Genomic DNA, 19,858 nt, shown 5'->3' with positions numbered 1-19,858 from the left:
GGCCTCCTGCCTCCTTGCAGACCTCTGTCGCCTCCAGGTCCCTCAGCCCACAGTCTCCTCTGTGGGCATCTCCAGCTGGCTTCGATGGTGGCCTTCCCTGCTTCCCTAATTCCCGGGACTTGCAGGACAAGCTCAAACCCTGTGGCCTGGACCTGGGGGCCTATGGCATGAAACTGAGATGTGCACGGAATCTGATTCCTTTCCCTGCTGCAGATACAGCTGGATGCCACCTTCCCACTGTCCCCGCAGCCAGGAGTGGCCGTGCGACTGAGTTCTGGCCCGTGGAATAAGTCAGAAGGAAGGCACACAAATCCGTGCTGGGCCCTCCCCGCAAATTCCTACACAATTTGTCCTCTACTCTCTCTGGCCCTCTATACTGGCCAGGTCCAGGACCCCCAGGAAAGGAACTTGAGGCCCTATGAGATGGGAGACCCACAAAACTGAAGGTACCTGCATCCCTGTGTCCTCGTTGGCTGTGGACTGAACCCCAGCACTTCTAGGGGGACTAGATCTGTGCGCTGTTACAGCGTTGAGATTCGGGGGTGGTTTGCGATGGCATCTAGCCCCCCGTGACAAATACAGGTCTCTGTTGCTCTGGTTCTAGTCTCCCTTCCAGTCCTCTTCCGCTTCTCCCTTACTTGTCTGTGATACAGTGGAGACACTGGCCATGCTAGCTGGCCTGGGACCTTGTCCTCTCTCTGGCTCTATGATGTCCTTTCCCTCCTCCCATATCTCCCTGGGACAGCCCAGCCATCCTTCTCCAAAGACTTCAGGCATCTTTGGGATGAGAGATGTTGGCCCCTTCTCAGTTTCTACGGCGTTCTTTTGGCAAACATCTCACAGCCGTTTGGCCTGGTCTTTGCACATGCATTCACTTCCCTGTGGGGACTTGCCTCTTGTCCTGGCTTCCAGGACATCACACATGCAGGGTTCCCCTCCTGCCCTTCACCTTGGATAGTCTTCTCCACCTCCCCTCACCCACACAGGGCCCTCATCCAACCTCACGGCCTCAAACCTAGTCAGCACTCTGAGAACAGCCCCGTTTCCATCTCCAGCCTGAACCTCTCCCCAAGCTCAGCCCAACTCCCTATTCAGCATTGCCCCATGGATTTCTGATGGATACCCCCAACTCAGCATGCTCTCACATGAGCTGCAGCTCTTCCCCGCCTATCCCTACCTCACCCTCAGTGAATGGCAATCCTTGACTACCAGTCCTCACGCCCAGCCCTCTTTTTTCTCATAACACACCCAGGCTATGCGCCAATCTCTTGGGAACCTGCTCCACACAACACACCTCTACCCCGGCTACTTCTCACATATGCTGCACAGCATCTGCCCCCCAGCCTCCATATATCTCCCCCAGACTGTTGAAACAGCCTCCTTAACTTGGCTGCTTGTGTCTATCCTTGTCGCAAAACAGTCTTTTCTCAGAACAGCCTGAGGCATTCTTTTAAAATATAAAGTTAGATCGCGTCACTTCTCAACGTGAAACCCCTCTAAAAGACTTTCTGTTTTACCCAATGTAAAAACAAGTCCTTACGTCGGCTTCTAGGGACTTCTAGGATTTCTGACCTCACCTCCTTCTTCAGCCTCCAGGCCTTTCTGACCTGAGGGCCCTGGATGTGTCTTCACGAGGTGACCCTGTGGCTCGCGCCCCTGCCCCCCTCGACACCTGACTCAGCAGGCCCCTTCTTGGTGAAGACTTCCTTGAGCTCCCAGATGCCCCTGGCCTGCCCTTTGTCTTCCTCTAGCTGTTGTTCTCAAAACACTTCTCATGTTCTAATCAGTGTTCCTGTTGTAGTTTGTCTGTGTCTTTTCCCTGGAATGAGGGTTTCAGAGAGTGAGAATTTTTGTCTATTTTGGAGCCTGTGGCATTGGCACGGCCTGGCATGACGCCTGCCAGGGAGCATTTGCTGTGTGACGGCTCTGCTCCCAGTGCTAAGCCTTCATCACCCGCACACCGACCCTGGGGGCCAGGGGTGGTGGGGGTATCATGCAGGCTTAGCTGTATGTTCTGCAGAGGCACCTCTGAGGCCACCTGGGTGGGATGAGCCTGCCTGTCTCGACCACGGCAGCCTGCCCCCTCGGATCAGTAATCATACCCTTTGATGGAAAACCTTCCGAAAAGAAGGCTTGAGGCAAGAGACAAGAGTGCAAGTTCTCATGCCAGATGGCATCACCAAACGCTGCTCTGCCAGATCTAGTGGCCTAGTCCACGTGCCAGATCTCAAGAGCATTTTGCAAAATGTATTAATTGATTTTTATAACATCTCTGCCAGACAGAGGAGGAATCAGTCCCCTGATCAAAGAAAACTCTGTTTTGGGGATAAATTGGGCACAAAGATGGAGCAGGGAAGCCTCAGGGTGCCAGGAGCTGGGTGGGGGGCTCAGATCGGTCCTCAAGTCCAAGCTTAGACTCAGTTGCCTGTGACTTTGTTAGAGATGTGTTGGGGGAGGGGCTGTAGCTTAAGTGCCTGGTTTTGATTCCCCAACCTACCGGCTCCCAGTTGGGTGATTTAACCTTTCTGTCCCTCAGTTTCCCCAGCTCTAAAATGGGGATGCATAGTATTCTTTTAATTAGGACCACTGTCACTAGATACTGATTAAAGGGTCAACACTCAATAAATGTTACTAGTAATAACCAATGTCATAGCAGAGCCACTGGCCACAGCCTCCTGCTGCCTGCCTTCTGTGTGTGAATAGTATGTGCCTGGCCCCAGCTCCTTATCCGCTCAGACCCACAGAAGTCCGGGGCTGGACACATGGAGCCTCAGAAAGTGCTTTTCAGATCCCTCTGGTCCCCCTGGGATTAGGGTCCCCTGAAGCCCCATGGCAGTCCTTCACAGACTCTAAAAGCAAGAGTGTTTCTCATGGGCTGGCCTCTCTAGGCCAGGAGGCTGGGGATGGGGTGGGTGGGGGTGGACCAGCAGTGTCCCCCTTCTCTAACCACCAAGGCCCTGCCTAATTTGAGGTCCCACTGGGTCCTGTTGAAGCACGGGCTGAGGATGACAAGTGGCTAGAGTTATGTGATTGGCACTATGGCTTAGCTGGGACTCTACAGCCCAATGCCCGGGTCCAGATCCCGGGCTGCAGCTCTCCAGCTCTGAGATGCACAAGCACTCTGGTGCTTGGTGCTTTTGGGCCTTTTTTGCAAAAGGGGCTAATGATAGTTTATCTGTCATCGAGCGTTGTAAGGATTAATGAGCTCACTTAGAACAGTATGATGGCACATGGTCAGGCCTCGGTAAGTATCGGCTATTAATGCTGTTATTACCCAAGATTAATTCTGTGGCTGTGGAAGCAAGCTCTGCCACATGTCATGGGCCCCCAGTGCTCTCCTCCTGAGTGCTGGTGCCTCTGCACCCCGTGGTGGATATCGTGCCCATATGTCACAGCGGGGCGCCCCTCTGGGAGGCCTCAGCTGTTTGCTCAGTAAGCAACCTGCAGACAAGATGGCAGGGCCAGGCCTGTCACAGGTCACCACTGGGCTCCCACTGTGCACTGGGCAGGAGCGACAACGTGAGAGCCGACATCTGCCTCTTGCATCTGTTTGGGACATTTCCTTCAACTCCGAATTACTAAGAGCTTCCTGACCTGTTGGTTTTGTGACTTCAAATACCACGGTTGTCATGCCTGAAAGCTTCCTCCAGTGAAGGAAGCCCTGGCGTTGGCACATCTGACACCTGCTGGGGTGTCTTGGTTCACTCAGGAGGGGTTGCTCTACAGAGACTGTGGGGACGGCTGCCTGCCCAGCTCCCCACCCTGGACGTATTTGTGCACCTGAGCATCCCCATCAGAGCATGAGGAACAGGGGCTAGAGTCTAGGAAGCCATCCCTTGACATCAGAGAGACTGAGGCCTGGGGTGAGGCCTTTGAGGCTCTGTCATCATAAGGACCGCACAGCTCTCTTGTGATAAAGGCTGCCTCCCCTCCCCCACCCAGACACATGGAGCCTCAGACTCAGGCGGCACACAGAATGTCTACTGGGACATTCTACATGTCTACTGGGACATTCTGTGTGCCGGCCTGCGTCTGAGGCTCCATGTGTCTACTGGGACATTCTGTGTGCCGACATTACAGAGACTCTCCTCTTCAAAGGGCTGGGCTTGGTGCAGCCAGTTTAATTCAACACAGGCCTTTCAAAGTTGAGCGGCCCGGCTCTGAGCTTGTAAATATTTCATCTGCCCAGCTGCCCAGCCAGGGCCACCTGCAGAGGGGCTGGGGGCATGCCTTTGGGAGGCAGGAGATCCTGGGCTGGGTCTGGGTCTGTGCCCTCCACCCCAGCCAAGATCAACACCCTCTCCTCTGACTTCAAAGGGAAATAGGCACGTGGGTGCGGAGGCTCAGGCAGGGTTCATGTGGGTAGATGTCTGCCCTCCTTCCTCCTATATCCAGCTCACCCTGGGTTCCTCCTCCTCTCCAAAACCGCCACTGCCCAGGGCCATTCATCAGCAGCATACACAGCTGCTGTGAGCATTCCTTCCTCGTGTCTCTGCTTCCCCTCTGCTTTTGAATTCCATCCAGGAGGGGGCTGGCAGGCAGGGAGGCAGGGAGGCAGGGAGGCAGGGAGGCTGGGCAGCTGCTGGGAGTCTGGGCATGACTAATTCAAAGTGGACAATCAGGCTGTGAATAAGGGAGCACGTACTCCGGGGGACCGGAAGCCCTGCTCAGCCCACACCTTCACTATTAACTTGGAGCATGCAAGGAACACATCCAAAGTGGCCGCACACTGACCCACTCCTTCAAGAAGGCACAGCTAACAACCACTGCTCCATTCACCAGATGCTGCCACTGTCCTGAAGGCCACACTGCCAGCACTCAGGTGGTGTCCCATCGAGTCTCCCACCTGGCTAGGAATGTGTATCCACACCCTTGACCGTGAGCCTGGGGAGGGAGGCACTCTGCCACAGCAGGGCTGGGAGGCTGAGGCCCCAGGACACGTGAACAGAGCGCTGAACCATCAGGGCACAACCAGAATGTCCACAGGGCAGACTTCACATTTCAGTGTGGGTGTACTAGGTGCCTCCAAAGCTCTGTCAGGTGTGACCCCTGCTGCTCTCTTTCTAAACCTCTTCCTCCCCGGCAGCCAACCCCCCCTGCTGTAGATCATTCCTGTTTTCTATTTCTTTCATCTGAACTCCACCAGGAAGCGCCAGCACCAGGGCCCACTGTTGTGCAGGCCACTGATTCCGTGCTCGCCCCACGCCGTTGGTTCTCCAGGGTCCCTGGGAGGGAGGACAGCTGCAGGCATGGTCAAAGCATGGCGGGTGCTTGATCTGGCCTATATCTCCCCCATTCCCCCCAGACGGGCTTATGGCCAAGGAGGCATGATGATCGTCGTCTCCACAGATACTCTGAGCATCACCAGCTCCACTTGTCCCCTTAACATCTCCAGGTGTCAGGGGTTCGCTTGGGAAATTTCTGACGCCCTTGCTTGACCTCTGGATCTTCTGGGCCCAGCTCACAACTCACTCCCATTTGTCACGTCTGAGCTGGCCATGGGTGGCGGCTGTAGATGTCTCCATCCCCCACCATGCCCTGTGACCCCCATCTGTGCGCTGAATGACAGTGAGCCCCACCCCGTGGCTGGTTGCTGGACAGTGCCCAGACTGGAGCTTCCTGCTGGTGCCTCCTTGGCCATCAGCCTTCAGTGGCATGTCAGCAGGGTTCCCGAGCGAGGGCTGCTCTGAACACACATGAAAGGCACCATGTGACTCCTGTTTCCAAGCTGTCCTCTCCCTGACTTTGAACCTGCTGTCCAGTGCCAGCACGCTTCCCAGCACTGTTGCACGGAGGTGGACTTTTGAAGCTGGAATCAACACAAGGGCTGGATGGGGCTGAAAAGAAGAATCTCTGGAAGTGCATTTATTTGTGACAGCTGAGAAGGGATATTTGCTGGGGTTTTTGTTTAAGAGGAAAACAGCCCTCCATTGGGGACGTGATCACTCAGGAAGCATGGGGATGCCTGTCTGATGTGCTGGGGGGCTCCTTGGGGTCTCTGTCTCCCAGTAGAGTTGAAGCTCACCACTCCTGAGGCACTTTCTGTGGCCTCTGAAAGGGATGTGGGTGACTGTGTCCGAGACACCTGTGGCGCATGGCCTTGGCCTTGAGACGCAGAGGCAGAGGACGCAGGTGCCTGGCTAGGCCCTCTATAGCCACATGAGGTGAAGGCTGTCACACAGGGTTCAGCCTCACTGATTCCACACGGTGTCCTACCTCTCAATCACAGACCACAGCAGTCTCTCTGGAACTGAGTCTCTAGGGGAGGAAATGGAGACTCCAAAATGTCCAGGTTAGAGCAGGATGTGCAGCCAGTGCTACACGTGTGGCCAGTGCCCTGGAGTCCACGGGACTTTGTCCCTGGGCCTCTGTTTCCTTACCATCAGGACTTGGGGGATGAGGAGGGAGGCCTGTCAGGTGCCTGGAGCAGCATCTGGCATGTGGGCAGCCCTCGGCTCGGGAGTGGCTCTGTCTGGAGGGAAGACAAGAGAGCCCAGGGCAGCTGCTCAGAAGAGCCACCCGCCAGCTTGTACCACCCCTTCTGCCACCTGTGTGGGGGACAGAGTCCTTTGGGCCCCATTTGCACTCCCACCTGGATGCAATCTGCAATCCCGACAAGTGTACAAACAGTTGTTGCGCCCAAAGCACCTGTCTGAAGACAAAACACCCCAGCCATCTGGAGAGGAATGGCTCTCCAAGGGCTCTGCGCGTGGGCTGCCTGGGGCGGCTCACACACCAGGCTCCTTCCCACCTTCCCAGGGCAGATCACACACACATGTGGAGTGGGACAAATGGGATAAGCGGACAGTGCCGGAGGGGCTGGAACACCGGCTGAAGTCCAACACGGGCAGCCACTGCCGAGTAAAGCGTGACAGCGGGCCACTGTGTGGGGCAGCCACACCTGCTGGTGGTCCTCAGCTCAGCCTGGCCTCCGCCTCCGCCCCCAGCAGGAGAAGCCTCAGGATTCACCTGAAAGTCTTTCACAGATGGGAACAAACCTGATTTTCTTTCACATGCCTCTGCTGAGTCCAGCCCATGTTCAACAAACTAGTTAGGCATGTTTGCCTGTCCCACTACCAACCTGGACCCCACGGGTCCGAGGACGGCAGCAGCCTTCCTAAGCAGAGGCTGAAGTCTGCAGCCCCTAGCATCCTACCAGATCCTGGGGGAGCTAGAATGGAGCTTAAGGCTTCAAGAAGAGTGTTGTCAGTCAGCTTGCTTCCTACCCAGGATCAGAATGTGTGCTCCTCTGTCAGAGGTCAACACCTCCCACGTTCCCGATGAGCTGCAAAGAGCATTTAAATCCCAGTCCTCCTGTTGGCTTTGGGCCTCCTTACAGTGTCCAAGCTGGGAGCCTCTGGGAGGTGTCTGGTGAGGGCTTTTCGGACACCAGTGTTATACGGGGATGTAGGGTGGCTTTGTGCTGTCAGGGAGAAGGCAAGGTTGTGGGGAGAAGCAGGTTCCATCAGGAGAGCAGGGAGTGGAAAGGAGCATGGCAGGGAGATGCCCAGGACAAGGGGTCAGATGACACAGCAAGTCTCTGCCAACCCGGTGATCCTGCCAACCCAGTGCCCTGTGGAGCGGCCCAGGGATGGGGGGTAGGATGACCTCCTTCCCTGGTTCGCTATTCTTCCTTCTCAACAGCTGTGACCAATCTAAGCCTTTTCCCTTTATTACCAGTAAAAAACCCCATCCTCATCCTCAATTCTTTGAACAAAGTTTTATCAAGCACCTACTATATATCAGGTTGAACATCCACCTTCTGGAAAGCTCCAGGCTTCTCTCTTTCTGGCTCCTGCCTTGCTCCCCAGCTGGACCAAAATGCCCTAGGCAGCAATAACTGGGCTCTCTCAGAGGCAGCCCTTCCTCTCTTTCCCTCCGTTCTGCCTCCCGGGTTTGTGGCTGCCCTGACCCTTTTGCCGCCATCTTCTTTCAGCCACTCTTGGTCCTGTGGGCTCTATTTCTACCATCTACCGGCTTCCCTGCTCTTAGCACTCAGCCCGGAGGGAGATTCTGGGAGGGGCTGGGCCCTAGGCTGGAGCGAGGCGCCCTCAGCCTCTGGGGCTGGAGGTTGCTGAGTAACACCCATGGGAAGGTGAGGACCAGCGAGCGGATGGTACTGCTGAGGCAGGGGACGCCCAGGATGTGTCACTGGCCATGGTTGGAGGTCTCCAGCCAGCCCCTGCCTCAGGCAGGCAGCAGCAGTGTGAGTAGCCACTGCCCTGCCCTCCCCTTCCCAGGAGAAGACTCCCCTCTCTGTCTCTCGGGTCCTGCCTGTCCCCAGAGCCTAGCTCTCCATCTGTCTCCTGCCAGGACACAGTGGTGTCCTGGTGCTGGGCTTGTGAGTACTCTTGGGCCCCAGGGTGGCCCACAGACTGCTCCCGTAGGCAGTCACCACCACACCCGTGTGGGTGGAGGCCTCTGACACCCCTCCACTCCCCAGCACAGCCCACAAGCCTGGGGGAGAGGGTCTTATAAAGCCTTCCACAGAGTCTAAAAACAGGTGGCTGGAGAGAAGGCGAGGCCAGAGACAGAAGATGAGTGATCTGTTCTCTGAGCATACAGCCTGGGTAAGAGCTCTCCTCTCAGAAACACATAGGTGGGACTTTTCCACACCTCAGGACAGTAAGGGTCCCACCCTCGCTTGAGAACTTACACCTGCCTCCGGGGCCACCCCTCACAGAGACTCCTGTGTGACTGGTGGGCCCAGGAGGCAGCTGGGGTGCACCCCTGCATTGGGCTCATCTTGCTCTCTGGGCTCTTGCCTGGGGCTGGGGAAGTGTTCTCGGCATCCGGGGGGCCCCTTTGAGCTCTGGGTGCCTTGGCCATTCATATCTCAAGGCTTTTCAAACCTCTGGTGTCAGGGAGCGAGCTTGGAGATGGGTAATGTGACCTTCAGCGCTTAATTGCATGTTGAAGTCCTCTGAAGTCCTCACAAAAGCTTTGCAGAAACATAGAGATTTACGAGGACAATATGGTGCTATCCTGGTAAGAAGCTGACATTTAGATTGATCTCATTTTATATCTTTGTAATGAAATTCTTTGTTTCCTCTGCAGTCATTTCTGAGTATTTACTAACATTCAGAGAGCTCTCTGCACCATGCAAAATCTCAAGTTTCTTGTAGTGCATGTCAGGCGGGGCTCTGAGACAGGAGACCAGAGCCTGATCTGCAGAGCTGCTGGGCATTCTTACCCAAGGACATGGAGGAACAAGCTACTCAGCCATCCTGCCCCTTCCTCTCCCTTTAAGTGGAAGGTTTAAAAAAAAAAAAAATCACCAAAGCATCATATTTTAATGAGTTTTCTTTGCAATTTGTATATAATAGATTTTCAATAACAACCTATAATTAGTTCATTTTCTACCATTCAATTGCTCTGCACTGAGGCCATTGACAGCTTCCAGCTGGGATCTTTAAAAATGGAAAGTGCTTGAAGACTTAGCTCCAGACTGTGCTGGAAACTGTAGGCCGGCAGTGCAGCTAGTCGGAGCAAACCACTGAGGATGAAGATGGGCAAGAGGCAGACCCAGCCAGCATACAGTAGTGAGGGGCGGGATGGCCCCACCCCAGAGCCCTGGATGCACACAGGGGTCCCCATTGCAGTGGTCCTGCTCCCCAGTGGAGAATTACTCAATGAACATCACCCCCAGTCCAAGGGCTGCCAACAGCTTTTCCAACCAGCTGGGGTGGTGGGAGTGGGAGCTGCCCTCAGCTGCCTTCTGCACTCTGCAAAGAGGGGTCTGGAAGGACAGAGCTCAGGCGCTGGGCAGGCTCCTTACATGCCAATCCTGCTTGCTGATCTGTCCTGACCATCATCTGTGGAGCCTGGAAAGCTCCAGTGGGGACAGAGGCTTCCAAGGCTAAGTGCAGCCCTCCAGCTGAGCCCCAGGGCCCTGCCCGGGGACTTGCCTGGACTGGCACACCTGCAGACTCCCGAAAGGCTGGGTGCGGGCTGGGAGAGGCCTGCACGGATCCAAGCAATGTGGGTCTGCTCCTGCCCTGCCCCGGCACCCATCCCCCTCCCGTCAGCCTCCTCAGGCACCTTCAGCACCGCGTCCCTTCAGGGCCGCACACTGCGTCCACCTGTCTCCCCTTCGCCTCTCTCCTTACCCTCTGCCTTGTGATCTCCGATGTGGCGTTCAGGCCTCAGCTCGGAAGTCCCTTGCTGGCCTTTCAGTGGAAAGCAGTCCCCGCTGGCAGGTCTGCACCCAGTTATTCTTGGTCCTAGCTCCTACTTTGTTTATCTGCTTGTCAGCGCATCGAGGAAGCTCCCCGTGGGCGGTGCCCCCGTGGGTCTGCAGAGCCACACTGAGCTGGAGCCCTTATCTCCACAAACAGGTGTCAGACGCAGAGATAATTAAGCAGCAGGCCAGTAGCCTAACAGCCTCACACAACACTTATCCTGAGGAGGGCTGAACAGTCAGCGGCCCAGGGAGCAGGAGGGGCGCGACATGCGGCAAGCAGCTTTTGTCTTCATTAAGAAAGCATTAGGTCTGTGTGGGTGTTGGGGCTCACCACACACCTGGGTCACTCATCTAGGCCAACAGGGGCGTCTGGAATGCTAGGGAAGCCACTGGGGTGCCCTCGCTGGCCTGGGCCACCCTGGCTGGTGCTCCCCCACCAGGGGTCCTGGCTGTGTGACCCCAACAAAGCACTTCCTCTGCTCCCCACTGGAGATGAGCCAAGACCCTCTGGGACCTTTGGTGACAGTCATGTTGTGTTTGGACACCTCCGCTTGCCACGTCTGTTTCTCCTTCTACTTCCTCCCCTCACTGAATGAACATGTGCCAAGGGTTTCCTGGGTGTGAGACCCCATTCTAGGCATGAGCACACAGTAGGCAGATAGCCCCTGGCATCATGGGGCCTATGCACTCATTTGGTGCAGGGTAACAATGACAGGGTGCAGGCTGACGGGGCTGGGAGCTTGGGGCTGTGGGAACACATGCAAAAATCTTCAAGTCTGTCATGGACCTACCCGGTTCATGGTGACTTACAACTTCCCATAGGCAACTTATCATTCTGACAGCCTTACCTGCATTATCTTATTTAATCCCGAATATGCCCCTATGATAGTTATCATGCCATTTTAGAGATGAGGAACTTGAAGCTTAGCTTTAGCTCTGGTAAAGAACTGGCCCAGGTCACATAGCTAGCAAATGGCAGAATGAGGATTTGAACCTGTTTTATGCTTAACCAGTAGGCCATAGCCTTGTTATTGTGTAGAGATGAACTCAGGGATGTGAGCACACACAGGAAGATATGTGGGACTCTGCAGAAGGATGAGAAATCAAGGAAGACTTCCTAGAGGAGGAGACCATTGAGCTGGGACTTGAAATTTAGGGAAACCCACTGTGGGGGCAGTGAGATTCTCCTTACAGGAGAGAGCTGATGAGTTGTAAACTGTTTAAATGGATGAGAGGCTTCTGGAATTAGGCATTTGGGTTCAGTCATAGTTCTGTTACCTGCTGGCTGTGTGACTGTGGGTTAGCTACTTAAGTGCCCTGAATTCCCATCTCTTCATCTGTAAAATTGGGTCATAATACTCAGTGCTAACATGATGAATGTTAGGTATCGTTTTATAGGAATTGATAGTTAAGAGTCCACTATTAACTCAAGTCCTGTTAACAAGCAACCTGATTCAGATGGCACCCTGACTTTGGCTTCAGGGGCACATGGCAAGGTCCCATGGAAGCCTCTTTGGAGGCCCTCTTTATACACCTGAGGTGAGGAGGAAGCATCCTCACCTCTATCCTTGGGAGTGGTGGTGAGACTCCCAGCACCTCCTGTTTTCCGATTTTCACTTCCTCCCGTGGCTGCTTCCATTTAACTGTTTTATACCATTCAGTAAATGAGGGACCAAGGCAGCGACTTGGATTTTGGAGCACGTGATTTACAAGTCCTCTGAGGCAACCTGTCTCTCTCCCATTGAGGCTAAGTGTGTCATGCCAACAATGGTCTTGGCCTTCACCAGCACCGGGACCCAAGCACAGGAATCACTCGCTCTCCAAACTCAAGAATGTAAGCCATCAAATTTTTGATAGTCTCCACGCGCTCTGAAATTTTGCTATTTGCTACCAAGCATTCAGGAACCAAATGGAGGAGGATAAAACAGCATCCTCACTGTCTGAACTGAGTCTGAACTCACCTCACACAACTAAGGAGTAGGACAGATTACGCGTGGTTGAGGTTTGCACTGTGCTCGGCTCGGGGAGCCTCGAGGACTGCCTGAGTCGGCAGGTCTGGGGCCGTGTCTGGTCTGTGGCTGGCCTTCCTCTTTCCAGGGAACAAGGACACGGAAGGTCAGGCGCCCCCTTCCTTCTGTGTTGTAGCAGTGATGGCAGAAAAACATTTATAAATTCGCCCACTGACCCTTTCCTCTGTTTCTCACAGTTGCCCTGGATACAGAGGTATTGCCATCAGCAGAAAAAAAAAAAAAAACCACTGTTTCTTTGCCATTGGGATGGAGGAGGGAGGGTGTCCCGCTCCTGCACAGGCAGCTCCCCGAGGCTCTGCGGCCACAGGCTCTCCCTGCGGACATGATGCATCTGTGATCCTAGCACATGAAGGCGGGAAGCCCTTCATTCTGCACAGCTCGCTGCTCCAACCCTTCCTTCCCATCCAACACATCGCTCTCACAGGATTAATTAAAAGGACAAGTATCTTTCTAAAAAGCAGAAGAAACTTGTGATGAATTTAAAGGGAGAGAAAAATCCTTTCTCAAGAAACATGTTTTCCCCATGATCCCAACCCAAACATTCAGAAAAGTGCAACAACATGCATTATTGAAAAGCTTTTAAAACGAGCAACTTTTAGGTTAGTTTATTGTGATGAATGGATAGGGCTAGTGCACAATGTGCTCGCCAAGGACCCTGGAGCCTGGGCCTCTGCCTCCCAGCAAGGAGCGGGGTCCTGTGTGTGCAGGGGAAGGGACAGCGGCGGGCATGTGCCCTTAGTTCCAAGATCAGACTGTGGTCTAGAATGCCAAAAGCCACCTGAAGAGAATGTCTAGGTGATAGATGGAGCCCCCCCTTCTATGTTGCTGCTATCTGTGTACAGAGATGGGTGATTGGGAGGCTTCACTCCATCGGACAGTCAGAACTAACTCCCACTGCTGAGGGACCGGCCCTCTGCACCCCTCCCTGGGGTGGGTCACCAGTTTTGCAGAGAGGAGGAGGGGGCACCCCACCATGAACCAGCCCAGCTGAGCGCGGCAGCCACTAGCTCGGGGTTCCTGGCAGAGCCCTCAGCCAGCTGCAGGCAGTGGCAAACACTGGCTCAGCCTGAGCTAAGCCAGCTGCATGAGAAGACCTGATTAAGAACACCCCTTTCCCCTGCCGCCCCAAACTTAATACAACCCACTTCGCAGGAAAAGGTTCTCTGAACTCATCCTTCAGTAGAGTGACCAAGTCTTGCCAGGAGTCACCCCACAGACCCTGTCCTTCCTGCCCAAGGACACTGGCAAAAAAAGCAAATGTAATTTCCAACTCTCCACCTTTGCCAGCCCATCAGCCCCAGGTTTTAAAATTAAATCCAAAATGTTGCCGAAATGTGTGAGATATTACTTTCGAGGTTTTAGTGAGGTTTCTTTAATGTCCACTGATGTCTGGGTAATAAGTTGTATCTATATGTCTCATTTCAATGACCTATTTAACAGTCACTGAACCATGAATCCATTCCCAGAGCTGTGGGGATTCAACGTTGAGTTCCTATGACTTTGAAAAACCACTGACGCCACAGGCTCCGCGTGGCCACATGTCAGGCCTTTATGGCTGGGTTAACTCATTTTGTGGCTTCCTTAATGGCTGTGAGTTTACATTTTATTGCATATCTATTTTTTGGGGTTGGGCTATGATGAATGGTTTGGCTGCCTGGTTCAAAACAAGTCCAAGGCCATAGCAGAATCTAATTTTATAAAATGATGATTATAAAGATTTTCAAATAATAATCCAGGAATGAGGGAAATAGACCCCACATGGCTGAGCACAGCCAGAGGTGAGGCAATGACTTCCCTTCTTTTCCACAGGTAGCTCATGTTTATAACGACCTTCATTAGGGGACCCAGGGAGGCCTTCTCTCTTATCATGGGCAACCAGGACACTTGTGTTTCCTCCAGAGTAAAGCCAGTAGTTTGCTGTTTGGCCCTGCCTGATTCCCAGGAGCAGACCTCATGGAGCAGAGGCTTCTGTGGTGCTGGGAACCAGAGGAGCTGAGCAGCGCCGTGCTCTGCTTAGTGACGTTATCCTGGGACATCTAGGAACTGATACCTGGTGCAACCTCCAAGACCTTGACATCAAGCCTTGGCCCCTGGCTCTGAAAATGTGCTGACCTTTTCTTTTCTAGGATCTTCGGCCGAGGGGCCAGAGCCAAGAAAGCGTTGGTGGGAATGTCTCAGAGCTGTCCCCAGGACACCAGCTGCTGCATTCCTGACCTGGAGGCCTGTCTCCCTGGCTTCTCTTCTTCTCTGGGTCCTGTTCTATGGGATTAGATCATCCAGGAATCTCTGTCTGGGGAAGGTGGAGAGAATATTGTGGGAGAGGGTGTTAAGGACAGGAGGGAGGAACTTGTCCAGTGATGAGCAGGTCAGTGCTTAGCAACTGGCTCCCCAGAGGAAGAAAAGCTCCCCCCACTTTTGTAGCATTCGTGTGGTATAAATTTCTGTGGTGTAAATACTCCCACCATGGCTGGTTTAAAGCTCTCAATTGTTTAGCGGCAAAATTCCTGAAAAATCTAGTAATTGGCTCTTGTGAGCTGGACCTAGGGAGCTGCTGATGCTGCCACACATTCTAAAATTCAGAGATTTATTTCGAGGCATAAATGACTCTATCCACAAAGCGAACACCTCCCCCTGCCAGTGAAGCCTACCAGTCATTCACACCTCATTATGAACTAGTACACGTTGATATGAGTGCCAGGAGCGGGCAGCGGGGAAGATGACGGGGAACCGCGGCTCGTCACAGTGCATCCAGCAGAGCCCCATAATTGGGGTTAGACTTTGAGCCGCGGCCACAGTGATGCTGGGAACTGGAAAGACACCCCCTTTCAAGCTCACGAACACGTCCCACAGGGGAGAGCCATACTCCTTTCTCTCCTCACAGCGTGGGACTACCTCCGCTGTCTACCACAAGAACCCCTCCTGCCAGCGAATCACCAGGCCTCCTTTCCACGTCTGGTGAACGTTCGCAGTAACGCCATGCCTGGGATGTCCACGTGCAGTGGGAATGCTTTTCTGGAAAGTGGAAGTCCATGTAAAGTGTGGGTTTGGGGAGAGGGTGCCAGGAGCTGTGGCTAGGAGTCCTCAGTGCACCCTGGCACTTTCACGTTTACTCCCCAAATCCCAGGGCCTGCTATTAGGAGCGGGGAGCTTGCCGGCAGCACCCGACGGTGCCCCATGCAGGATGCACTTACCACCAGCTTTAAGCAGGTGTTCTCTGACAAAAAGGGGCTTCCTCTCTCAGGTTTGGTCTGGCAGCGACCTCCCCTCTCCTCACTGCTGAACTACATAAGGTCACTGCTGAAGCTCTCTGCTCCTGCCTGGCCAAGCCTCCAGAAGCCTCCTGCAGGATCTGCTCTCAGCACCGCCAGGTGGCAGCCTGGAAAAACCCCAAAAGCCCCTTCCTCCAGGTGCAGGCATAGACCCCTCCCCATCCAGCGTGGGAGGCAGTTCCCCTGCCCCCAGCCAGCCCCAAACGCACCTATATCACAGTCCTAGGCTCCTCTGACAACATCCAGAAGACCCGTTCTCCAAAAAGAGCAGAAGCAAGCACTCCCTCTCCCCACCCATGCTCCTCCACCTTGTTTTTAAAGCTCAGGCTTGTTGCAAAACAAATTCAACTGCTTTCACGCGTAAAAGAAACCAGGGCTGGTGACAACCCAGGACAGGCTCCAGAGCTGGACCCTGCCCTGGTGACTTACGGAAGGCTGTGTAGAGCTCGCGGAGGGTCAGGGAGCCATCTCTGTTGTAGTCATCAAATCGGAGGAGGTCGCCGGGTGAGCACCCCAGGAAGTCGTCCGCCAGATCCTGCTCCTTCAGCATGTGCTGTGGGGGAGGAAAGGGATGAGGTCAGAGCAGGCAGTAAGGGCAGGGCTATGCGCCTGGATGGGAGATGGCTCAGGCCAAGAGGACCTGCGGTGGCCCCGTGAGGGAGGGGTGAGGGGTGAGTCCAGCTCTGTGGGCCATGGGGAGGACCCCAAGCTCTCTGGTTTTCTCTGTCCTGACCTCATTCTAGAGATGAAACTCAGAGAGGGCAGGGACTTTCCCAAGGTCATACAGTGGTTGGTGCAGAGTCAGGATAGGCATTCAGGTATATTTTCTCCCTATCTGGGCAGAGAGACCCCAGATGCTCTCAGTTGGGCACAATCCTTGAAGACACTGGTCTACCCCTTCATGCCACAGACGGGGAAACAGAGAAGAGAAGGGGCCTGATTAGATCAACTCAGCAAATAAACAGTTGGTGAGCTCAGTGTGGGAACCAAGGAAAGGTCACTGCTGCATCAGGGCATGCCTGCCCATGCCCCTCGCCAGCCCTTCTGGATCTCAGGGCAGCACCTCGGAACCGTAGTGCCCCTCCTGCCGGAAAGGGGCAGCTGCCTTTCTACTGACTGGGCCTGTGTTCCCTGCCTTTGCCTGCCCCATCTGCCAGGGCCATAAACGTCTGCCCATGGGATTCCGGCATGGTGATATGGGTGCACCCTGGTGAACTTTTCTCTGGATGTGGTCTCCCCAGCATGTGCAGCCACATGCCAAAAGGTGACCCTATGTGGAAATTCCAGGTGCCTTTGCTCAGTTGGATCCAGAGGCTGGGTGTCTGGGGCTAAATTCTTACAAGAAAAATGCTCAGAATAAAACCTCAGAAGGAAGGAAATTATTTCATTTCATTTTGGCGGGGGAGGGGGATGGAGACATTTTCTATTTAGCAGTCTCAGTTTGGCCTGCTATGTTAAAGGCAATTTAATGTGATAACGTTAAAAAAAATGACCCCTCACCCAGCAAGTAAGTGTTCAATAAAAGGGAGATCAACCATAACGCTGGAAATCAATCTTGCGGAGATGGAAATTTCCCCTTGTCTATTTCTGCATTGGAAATTGATTAACTTTTCATAGGACCGACACGTTTTTCCTTGACGCCTTTGATTCAGTGTCACGGAAAGGCCCCTTTAGCTGGGCTCTACTTGGCAGGCTTATGAAATGGACTTTAAATACATTAAATTTTAAAGAGGAAATCATAGCCCAATTACCATGCTTGTTAATGACTTTAGGTGCTTCTGGGCACAACTTCGCCAGGTTAGAGCAACTTGCCCAGGAAAGATCTACCTGTTGGCCACCTCGGAGCCCCTTGGAGCTTGGTGGCAAGAGCCCACAGGTGCTTCTGTCTCAGACAAGCCAAAGTCACCTGTTCTTGGTGCTCCCTGTATAGTCTCTAGTGCAGGGACCTGCCAGATGGTTCTTCTCTCAGGTAACTGTAACTGACAGGGCCTGGGCTTTTCCCAGAATGGCACGGGTCATGTGTGGGTGGCTGGCCCTGCTCCTTGGGGACTTCACCATAGCTGGGAGCCAAGTATGCCTGCAGATGGTGGTATGGTGGCCGCCAGGGCTGGAATGGTGTGTGCCTGGGAGGCTGTGGGCAGCGGCCTCCGGGGAGGCAGGCTCTCAATGGACTGGCACGTGTCGCCCACTTGTGGATGAGCAGACTCCGAGGGTCTGTGGTTCCCAATGCACATTCTGAAAGCAGGCTCTGGGCTAGCTGGAGTAGAGGGCTTTGAGAGTAGGGCCCTGTGTGGCCAGGCCTCCAGGTGACTGCTCTGTACTCAGGTCTTCTGGGTACTTTCTGGCATCACAGACTTTGGGAGGACAGGGTGGAGCCTTCTGGTGGGAGCCATTCTCCCCCAGGGAGACCCCTGTGCGGTGAGGAGAGAAGGTGCCCATGTATCCGCCCCACCCCCGCCACCCTGGCATCTCATCCAAGCACCATCACGTTCTTGGCAATGAACACAACTCGGGCAAGTTGCGTGCTTTCTTGGAGCCTTTAGTTTTTTTTCTCACCTAAAATGATCTGCACAGTGAGGATAATGGCAGTGCCTCCTACAGCAGAGGACGGCCGAAAGGGTTGAGGGGGAAATACCAACAAAGACAATGATGGTGGCCTTGACCCCAGCATTCCCACCTCCTGAGTGTACCACATCCCAGGCACCATGCAGAACACCTCAAGTGCCTTAGCTCCTTTAATTGGCCCACTGACCCTGGGACAGTCACAGGCAAGAAACGGAGGTGCACCGAGGTGAGGTGGTCTCCCAACACCCACTAGCTAGTCAACCCCAGAGGCGGGGCTTGAACGCAGGAAGCTTGACCAGAAAGTCTGTGTTCTTAGTGATTACACTACACAGTAAGGGACTCTTCTGTTTCCTATGTCATAAGTAAAGGGCCTCATTTATTGCCACGTACATAGAGGATGCTCGGTAAATGCTAGGGCACTCGACAGCCATGTCCTTCCTTCCTACTGACCTGGCCACAGCTTTGCTCAGGTCACTGTGCTCCAGGAAGGATATCTTTAAAGTGGCATCAAAGGTGGGGACTCATCCATAGTATCTATCCTCTGGGTGGGTATCCCATGGGCTCTGAGGAAGAGATGCCCCCATCCCACTAGCCTACTTGGGGAAGCTGACCTCCCCCGCCTTGCATCTCCTGGCACCTGCCTGGGGGGTGGCTACAGGCCATAAGGGGGAGACCAGCAGAGTGGGAGCAGGAAGGCAGGCCTCCCTGGCCTCCCTGGCCTGCCTGTCTGCCGGCCTTCTAATAAGGTCCTCCCTGTAGCAGGAGGGGGCTGGTGCCCCAGGCTCCTCCTTTTTCACTTTCTGCAGCAGAAGGTCACTGCTGCAGTGTCACCTCTGAGCTGGAGACAGGGACACGAATGCTGTGCTTGGGGAGGGAGGCAGACTACCGGGTCTAATCCGAAGTCTACTCAAATGGAAGAGCGCTTGGTTGGGGGCGGGGCGGTTCTCAGGGCTTCCTGCCAGCAAGCAGGCTGGGTGTTGGGCTTTGGCTATCTGGACCCTACAGAATGGTCAGGTCCTCGAGGAGAGGACTCGGGGCTGCCCAGGCGATAGCCATCAGCTCTAGCTTCCTTTCAACGTCCTGCTAAGGCAGGCAGAGGACTCAAGGAAGAGGAGACTTATTTCCTAATGAGAACATCAGAGACCAGCCCCTTGGAAGTATGTCTTTTGCCAGCAAGCCGAGAGGGCATCGAAGCTTGTTTGTCAATATTGGCTGAAGGTGGCTGCTGGGAGGAAGACACTGACATGGGTTTGTCTGTAAGATTCTCTCAGAGGCACTGAATATGAGCTCTTGGACTCCCAGGGGAAGGGTGGCCCTGGCAGGAGGGAGGCCTGCTTAGCATCCTTTAGAGAGACAGTTACAAGGGATTCTGCTCACACGGCTCTTCCTGGTTCTCCTTATCTGCACACCGAATGGAACAACTCTCCAGTTCAGTGTTCAGTGCATGCTGGACCCACCTGCGCCAGCTCAGAGCTGCTGAGGCGGCCGTCCCCATTGGCATCCAAGTCCGTGAACAGAGATTCCACCAGCAGGCGCTTCTGGGAGGCGGGGTCCTGTCTGCTGTCCCTGTCCGGGAGCGGCCGCCGGTGGGCCTGGAGCGCCAGAAGGACATTCTTCAGGCGGCCATAGTCGGCCACGGTGCACGGGTCATCTGGAAGAGATGAGGAGGTCACTGCCTTGAGGCTCCTCCGCTGGTGGGGAGAGAATGTTCTCCACCCCGCTGGTGGGGAGTTCTCAGGCATTTACTGTTGGCAGTGTGGGTGCACCTGAGGAGATGGGGCCTGTCTGTCTGCTTGATATTTGCTAAACAC

The 19,858-nt window shown here is 54.3% G+C and overlaps 1 protein-coding gene across 2 annotated transcripts in view; it reads right to left on the bottom strand.

Annotated features, from left to right (window-relative positions):
• FSTL4 (follistatin like 4) overlaps nucleotides 1–19,858 on the bottom strand; it is a 418,614-nt gene that overhangs the window by 124,093 nt on the left and 274,663 nt on the right. For both annotated transcript variants that reach the window (XM_032336727.1, XM_032336728.1), the window contains 2 exons: nucleotides 19,505–19,698; nucleotides 15,912–16,035 (listed from right to left, as the gene is read on the bottom strand). In XM_032336727.1, the coding sequence (XP_032192618.1) occupies nucleotides 15,912–16,035; nucleotides 19,505–19,698 (318 nt within the window). The remainder of the gene's footprint in view (nucleotides 1–15,911; nucleotides 16,036–19,504; nucleotides 19,699–19,858) is intronic.

Source organism: Mustela erminea, chromosome 3 (assembly GCF_009829155.1).
Source record: "Mustela erminea isolate mMusErm1 chromosome 3, mMusErm1.Pri, whole genome shotgun sequence".
NCBI lineage: Eukaryota > Metazoa > Chordata > Mammalia > Carnivora > Mustelidae > Mustela > Mustela erminea.
The sequence above is the reverse complement of the archived record's forward strand: the minus strand, read 5'-3'. Positions and strand labels throughout refer to the sequence as shown.